The following is a 7,605-nucleotide window of genomic DNA, read 5'->3' as shown; positions in this document are numbered from 1 at the left end:
CCAAAAAAAGGCCTTCCATGGTCACTGTGGGAAAAACTTTTGTGGACAATGGGAGAACAGGAAAGCACTACAAATCAGATTGCATGGAATAAACTTTATACCCAAAACATTTAACTTGCACATTTTGTTCAACACTAGGGCTTACAAAATGGGATATGCAAATGAAAAGGTTTTCATGCGTGGTGGGTAGATAGTGTGTGCACAATCCAAAACAAAGTCAAATATCTGCCAAGTGTTTAGTAAAGTTTCAAGGGCAAGGTCTGGAAAGGTTTTGGCTGCAAAGACAGGTGATTGCGCTACCTGGAAGTTTAGCACAAACACAACCTTATGCAAACTTAGAAGCAGGCAGACTATCCAATTCCTGCATGTCAAGCTGTAGTCTCGACAAGAGAGCACAAGGCCATTTCCTTAAGTGTACCTACCCCCCCTTCATTTCCTCCTTACCCAAACAAAAGCTGCTTCTATGGGAAAAGTGTTCAGCCATGTCTGTCATTTCTTTGTAGAGCTCCAAGCATATTCATTTCTGCCAGCAAGGCAGGGTAGAACCCCCCCCCCCAATCTCCCTGAATTTTAAGATCCAAATCCATTTTTCATCTTTTTAAAGTCCATCGTCATGTTTAAAGGTACAATCCCCAACATAACCACTTTGTGCAAGATAGGCCATGTTTTCTTACATTTACCCCGAGATGTCTATTGGGAAGGTTTGACATAATGATTTGAATTCAAATCATCTGAATTCAACCCAGAGGGAAAAATCTGAATCATTCAAAAAAAAAAAAAAATGAAAAATTCCTAAAATCCTTGTAATTCTGAAGCATGAATGTCAAACACCAAGAAGCTTTCAAAGACACCTTCAATCATAAACCAGCCTTTATTATACAAGTGGAATGACAGATCAGCATCCAGCCTTCATCTGGCTGTGAGGGGGCAGTGGTTTGTTCAGGTGGATGCCCACAGTCAGCCCAAACTCCTGGCTGGAATGCTTCTCATGGACATCGGGCTTCAACTGGAAAGCCTTCTCATCAAAGCAGTCCAAGGGAATGAAGGACAGAGGCTTTTCCTCCAGAAGTCCTTGCAGTCGTGTGCGCCAGCTATCCAGCATGCTCTTGCGATCTTCAGCTGCAGCAGAAGAAGGAGCCCAGAAGATCTGAGGGGCCAGAACCTGGAAGCCACAGTAGTGCAGGATGCCGTTCTGCAGAGGAATGAAGTTGATTTAACATTTCCACTAGATGTAGGTTTATTGCAGCAAAACACTACATTACCTGCAGTGGCCACAGTGTAACATTCATGTCTCCGTTAATGCCAGTTGGGCTGAACATGGATTCTAGAGATCCAGTGGTGAAGGACAGCATGGCTTTCTTGTCCTAAAAGCAGGAACAGGTTAAACAAGATTATGCCACCAAAACCTTCCTTATTAAAGTCTCACCTTGAAGATTCCCTGGCTGTAGCGCTTCTCTTTAGAGAAGGCAAAGCCATTGGTGAGAACACGGTCAATCCAGCCTTTCAGGATGGCAGGAACACTGAACCAGTACATGGGGAACTGAAGGAAAGAATACAGTTAATACAACATGGAGCATTTATCACCATATTACAGATATCCAGCAGTACCTGAAAAATGATGAGGTCTGCCTCAGTGAGCTTAGTTTGCTCCTTTGTGATGTCATCTGACAGTTTTCCCTGCTCCCATGCAAGTTTAGACTCCTCCAAATAACAGAAGTTCTCAGCATTCTTCACATCCCCTGTTCAGGAATTTTTAAACATTAGGTAATTGACATATCTGATCAGACAATTTCCAGTCATACCTTTGATGTCCTCAGCTGTAGCAGTGGCTTTAAAACTCATGGCATACAGTTCAGAGACTTCCACTGTGCAGCCCTGAGCAGTCAGGACCTCTACAGCAGCATTTTTAGCTGCAGCATTGAATGATCCAGAGCTCTGGTGAGCAAACACGATCAGCACTTTCTTTGCTTTCGCAACAGGGAAAAAGAGAACAAACCTTGAATTTAGTCCTGAAAGTATTTCAAAATTATTAGAAAAAAATAAAAAAACTGTTCAAACCATCAGCTGTAAAGACTTAACATAGTGAATGTTAGAGTTTGAAATACATCCAAGATAAAATACTTACCCATTTATTAATTTTTTTTTTAAAGCTGGTTTCTAAATAATAAGCAGTTTAAGAAAATAAAACATGTAGATCATTCAAACTTCAAAGCTCCAAATATTGCTTTTATACATGTTTTCTTCTGGCAGCTGTCTCAGATGGTTCCAATTAACAATCAGGGTCAGCAATCATGGAATCATTATTTCACCAATCAGGTAAAAGAATTAATCCCTCCCCTTCCTGATTTGTTTCCAATTTAAAAAAATCTTTTTATTTAACATATCACTGAATGTAGGTCAATTGTTTTTATCAAATATAGTTTTGAAACAGCCCCTTTACTCATGATCTACTTTAAGACAGTGTTTATTTTCTTCTTCTTTAAGCCTAAAAGTAAAGCAACAGAGCCCACATGTGAATCCAGGATATTTGATAGCACGCATGTCTGTATTTGTTTTTCTGTCTACAAGATGTTTTAAATTTACATGCCAGTCTTGGTATCTTTCACCCACATGAAGCCAGTGTGGCCTGGTAATCCTCTCACTGTACAGTTGGTTTTCCTTTACACTACTTTTCTTTACAGTTGCCTGCGGTCAGGTACACACGCCAACGAGGCCTTGTTATAAAAAACAGCTTTAGCAATGGGCTTCAAAGAGATAGAACTGGGACACATCTGGCATCAAACACAGATATTCCATCCAAGTTGCTTCTTTGGAGAGGAAGGGTTCAATTAACAACTGCTAAATCAAGTTATGTTGTCAAAAATAATTGACTGCATAGACTCATTTCAGTAAGCCTTTGATAGAAATGCATCAAATAGGAAGCTGGACTGTATTAAAACAGGAAATGTTGCATTACTCCTCTGTAGACTTTACATTTTGACATGAAAAGCTTATGTGAATGAGACTCACAGCATGTTTTATGCTCATTTAAACCCATCAGCTGCAGACTTTTGGATCTTTTAGTCTATTATGCATTTTACCTAAATATCTTTCTTATGTTTATTCTCTTTTACATTAAAATCTATATAATTGCAACACTATTCTGGCACTCTGCTTTTACTTTTTTTATTTCTAACAGTGGGGATGGAAGTGGTAAAATGTGGCTTACAGTGCCATAGTGTGGCCAAACTGTGAATCTGTGCAAGTTTGGACTCAGGCTGTGGGCAACTTTGCTCAAATGCAACCCTTTTCGCTTTGACAAAACATATTTGATGGGCCTGAGATCAGTACAGTACCATGCTCATTTGGAAAAAATTATATTGTCCTTGAGCCAATTTGTAGCCAATTCGCACTTTATATCTGATGTCTTGATATATTTCTTAAATCTTCAAAACTTTTGTTCAAACAATGTAATCTGTTGAGTTGTACGCAGTAGATTCTGATTGCTGACACACATAAAGTGGGATTCTGTTACCCCCATACTACACTGTTGGGATTGTGTTGTTTTGCTTGTAAACTTCCAACTGTTATTCCCCAATAGAAACTATGTATGTTGTGGTCAAACACCTCCATCTTCTATGTGACCCATTTGGAGTAAAGATTTTCTGAGTGTGTCTTGACCTTTCAGCTCATGTTGGTACAGAGCTATATTTTGTGGTTTATAAAAGGTATCAGCTTTGACAAGTCTCCTATTGTGGTCTTTTTCCACTATTCTAATATGTAGTTGCAGATTTCAAACCAAGAAATATTCACCTCTGGGAAAAAAAGAGTCTGCCTCCTTTTTGAACAGTGTGGGAGATTGATATTCCCATGTCGTCAAAGCTTGCTGAAAATGTTTGAATAGAAGAGGCTGCCACATACAGGTATGGGCATCTGCAAAAAGCATGAACCATGGATAAACCAGGAGCATGAAGGTCCACAATTCTCTTCCTATATATTTCCACAGTTTTTCCTAAGGATAAAGCATTGCTGTGACATTTTCTTAAAATACAGTTCCAGGTGTCTCTTAATGGGGCTCTTTCATAAGCATACATAGCCACGATATCATGATTTGGCCTTTCAGGATTTACTAAGAAGATTGTACTAGTAACAAACTTCAACTTCATTATTTGGAGAGGGGAGCAATAGCTATATTTAATATCTTTAAAAATTAATGTTTCCTTATTTTTTGCATTTTTGATGATTATAAAAAATATGTCTAATCTCTAAACCTGAAAGTAGAAAGCTATAGTCTAACTTATTTTAAAAAGTGGATAAAATATAGTTACAGGTGTGCTAATTCTGATGTTTTAATCAACTGTTTTAACTAAACAGGCGCCACAAAACTCCCAAAACACATTTCATAAACCTCACTTGTTCAAACATGTTTTCAAAAGGATTTTTTTCCCTTGTCTTTTAAAACCATACCAACTTCCTACAATTGAACCAACAAAATGGCTTTTTGTGTAGCACTGCTGGGAGGACTATGACGAACTGCAAGAGAGCAAAATAAATACAGATAAGAGTCTAACTCTGATGAACAGTTTATGTTCAAAAACATGTTAAACTCCCACAGACAGATACATATGTTCTTAAAAGGGTCGAATGATGTCAGGGGCTGTTTTTGTTATTTTTTCAATTGCTGATGAAAACCATGATGTTAAAGTGAATGCAAAAAAAGACATTTATTATTTTTTACTTTATATGGATGTCAATGTAAGAATCTAACCTTTAATCGGTATTTTTCTGAATTATACAAAATATTATTCAACTTGTTACTTTATTTTTAATGTGCCACAAAAATAATGCTTTAATTTATTGTATTCACTTTTTTTTTTTTTTTACAACAGGCTTAGGCAGATTCTGATGCAGTCCTAAATTTAGATTTGGCTATGAAGTAGGGTGGGAGCGGAAGTTTATTTTTATGTTTTGCTTTCTTTATTTTCATCTTGCTTTTACTTCCCATTCCATTCACTGTAGTATGAGAAGCCCGGGAGACAAAATGTTCAATTTCTTTTACTTGCCTGAATAAACTCTCACAGTCACAACTATTCCCTTGCATAAAGACAACCATACTCTTAAACAAACACAGTTTAATAGTACATGATATGTACTATCAAACTTTATTATATATACTAATTAACTGTGTTAACATTTTTTTACATGTACCATCAAACTCTTTTACATGTACTGTCAAACTGTTTTACATATACTATTAAACTCTATTATGTATAGTACCAAACTACTTCACACGTACTATGAAACTCTCTCTCATGTACTATTAAACTCTCTTACATATACCAATAAATTATCTAAAATACACCAATATACTCAGAAGTGGGTATGGTACTTAAGTAAAAGAAGCACTACTTCATCTTATTTTTACTCAAGTATAAGTAGCCTTTAAATAAATTACTCAAGTAAGAGTAAAAAGTAGTTGTCAAAAAGTATACTCAAGTACTGCTTAAGTAATCTACTGAATACAAATGATCATGACAACTGATTTAATATTTTTGAGCTATAAAGCCTAGAAAATCAATTTTACAATATGTAAGAATATGTTAAATTGAAATGTACTGTTTACTGTATTTTTGTTACTCGACCTCCAAATGACATGGCAGACTCAACAAATGGAATAATAATATTAACTGATAAGTCTTGAGTACAAAAAAGATGAAAGTATGTCTCTCAGTGTTGCATATTTGATTAAAACAAGCTTGTTTTCACTAAGTGAAGTTACTTACAAATGACGGAGTAGAGAGAAATTTTACTCAAGTAAAAGTAAAAAGTACTATGCTGTAAAACTACTCCTAAAAGTTTTTGTTTGTTTTTTTTTTTCAAAAAATTACTCAAGTTATTGTCACTGAGTAAATGTAAATGAATACTTCCCACGCCTGAACATACTAATATAATAGTATATTGTCCAAGCAATCCAAAAACAGCTCGTAAAAGCTAGTTTTGTCATTTACTACCACAATCTACTTAGATAAAAAAAAATACATGTTTAATACAATATAGTAGATAATTTAGTGGTATTGTAACAGAGTTTGAAAGTACCTGATTGTGAGTTTAATAGTATGTGATGGCTGCATTTGCAGCCTCAAAGATTTGGTAACAGTATATATACAGTACAGTGAGGAAGTTAAGTTTTTCAACACCCTGTTATTTTGCAAGTTCTCCCACTTAGAAGTCATGGAGGGGTGGGAAATTGTCATCGTAGGTTCATGTTCACTGTGAGAGAAATTAACCAGAGATCAAAATGTATGAATTTTTAAAAAATATTTATTTGTACGATGAAGCCAAACTTCTCACTGCTGTTCTGTATGCTAATTACGTTTCTGAGGAGCTTTAGCACCAGTACCGTAGACGCAGATATCAGATTTATAGTCCCCACACTGCGGAGATATCGGGATCTGAGCTTATATGTCAGCTAAACCCATTTGCACAGGGACAGATAAAACCTTTCAATAAACCAAACATTACCCACCAAAATCTGATTCAAAAACCACCAGTGGCCGGATCCTGTGTCTGCTGGCAATCTGACGGTTCTCTAGGTGCAGGGCTGGGTACTTGATTGGGTGCGTCTCATTCCTGGTGGCTGCTGAGCCAGGCAGGGGTCCCCACTTGGAAATGGTGTTCACCCTGACCTTGGAGATCCCATCCAAATCTACCTTGTGTATGACTGGCCGCCGGTGGACCCCATGGGCTCGCTGCCGGGGCCCAATATGACACCGTTACTGTGGTCTCCAATAATCAGGCCCCTTTGGGGTTTGGTCGCTCGGTGGTCAGGCTCCGGGTGCTCTCATCTGCCCTTCTCTGGTGGGTGTGGCCATTCCTGTATCAGCCCTCCTGGTGTCCCAGTGATCTGGGGTGATCTGGACAATGGGGCTTGCATCGGCTTCTTTTCTGTGCTGGGCCCTGTACGGCTAGTTTGGTGACGCCCATACCTGCTATTAAGCATACTTTCCTTCCAAAGCTTTGTGAATCCTTTATATATGAGTATGCTCATGCATACTCATGTATAAAGATGATACACACTCAATACTAAGCTACAGCTACAGATATAGACCACTCTGATGTAATATTGTTGAATCACCATAGTTTCTGACTCCAAGACACATGAAAAAAATACCTGCTCCTCTTGAAGCTTTTTTTTTTTTTTTTTTCTCGTCGGTTGTCTTCTTACTATTTTGCTGTCTGTTTTCTGTCCCTCTTGTCTCATAGAGGTATGGAAGCTGACTTCTCAAACTTACTGTACATAATTTTTGTCTCTTTATGCACTTTCCTGACTCTCTACCCTTAGTTCTTAACCCCCTTTTCTCATCTCCCTTTCCATGTTGGTCTGCTTGTGAAAGCAAAGCTGTTGGGCTATCAGCTAGCTTTTGAAATTTTGATTCCCAGGTCTAAACAGGGAGCTGTACTCTCAACTGTCGCTACATGCATGTTTAGTGGGAGGAATTGTTAAGTCGATGAGTCAATGCATTCAGGTTTTCTTTAAATGGAAAACTTTGAATCAATTTGACTGTGCGATTCATCTCATTTAAGTGCTTTGAGATGACATCTTAATTGGCCCTATAGAAAAATGTA

At 37.6% G+C, this 7,605-nt stretch overlaps 1 protein-coding gene across 1 annotated transcript; it reads right to left on the bottom strand.

The window, feature by feature from the left end:
• Positions 1–875: 875 nt before the first annotated feature.
• On the bottom strand, positions 876–6,963 carry LOC107101508 (ribosyldihydronicotinamide dehydrogenase [quinone]-like). The gene is made up of 8 exons (XM_015400458.1): positions 6,943–6,963; positions 6,528–6,728; positions 6,353–6,413; positions 1,803–1,967; positions 1,609–1,739; positions 1,427–1,540; positions 1,263–1,364; positions 876–1,192 (listed from the first exon to the last, which is right to left on the bottom strand). Exons 1-8 carry the CDS (start codon positions 6,961–6,963, stop codon positions 896–898), a joined length of 1,092 nt encoding a protein of 363 aa, XP_015255944.1. The 3' UTR covers positions 876–895.
• Positions 6,964–7,605: the final 642 nt, after the last annotated feature.

This window comes from Cyprinodon variegatus, unplaced genomic scaffold (genome assembly GCF_000732505.1).
Source record: "Cyprinodon variegatus isolate N-32 unplaced genomic scaffold, C_variegatus-1.0 Scaffold1106, whole genome shotgun sequence".
Lineage (NCBI taxonomy): Eukaryota > Metazoa > Chordata > Actinopteri > Cyprinodontiformes > Cyprinodontidae > Cyprinodon > Cyprinodon variegatus.
The sequence above is the reverse complement of the archived record's forward strand: the minus strand, read 5'-3'. Positions and strand labels throughout refer to the sequence as shown.

What these genes read in the sequence shown, in the direction of transcription:
- LOC107101508 (XM_015400458.1), bottom strand. Translation starts at nt 6,963, where the DNA reads ATGGGCGTCACCAAACTAGCC. An exon ending in TGGGCGTCACCAAACTAGCC is followed by an intron (nt 6,729 to 6,942) that starts GTACAGGGCCCA and finishes GGGCCCCGGCAG; the next exon opens with CGAGCCCATGGGGTCCACCG. An exon ending in GACACAGGATCCGGCCACTG is followed by an intron (nt 6,414 to 6,527) that starts GTGGTTTTTGAA and finishes ATATCTCCGCAG; the next exon opens with TGTGGGGACTATAAATCTGA.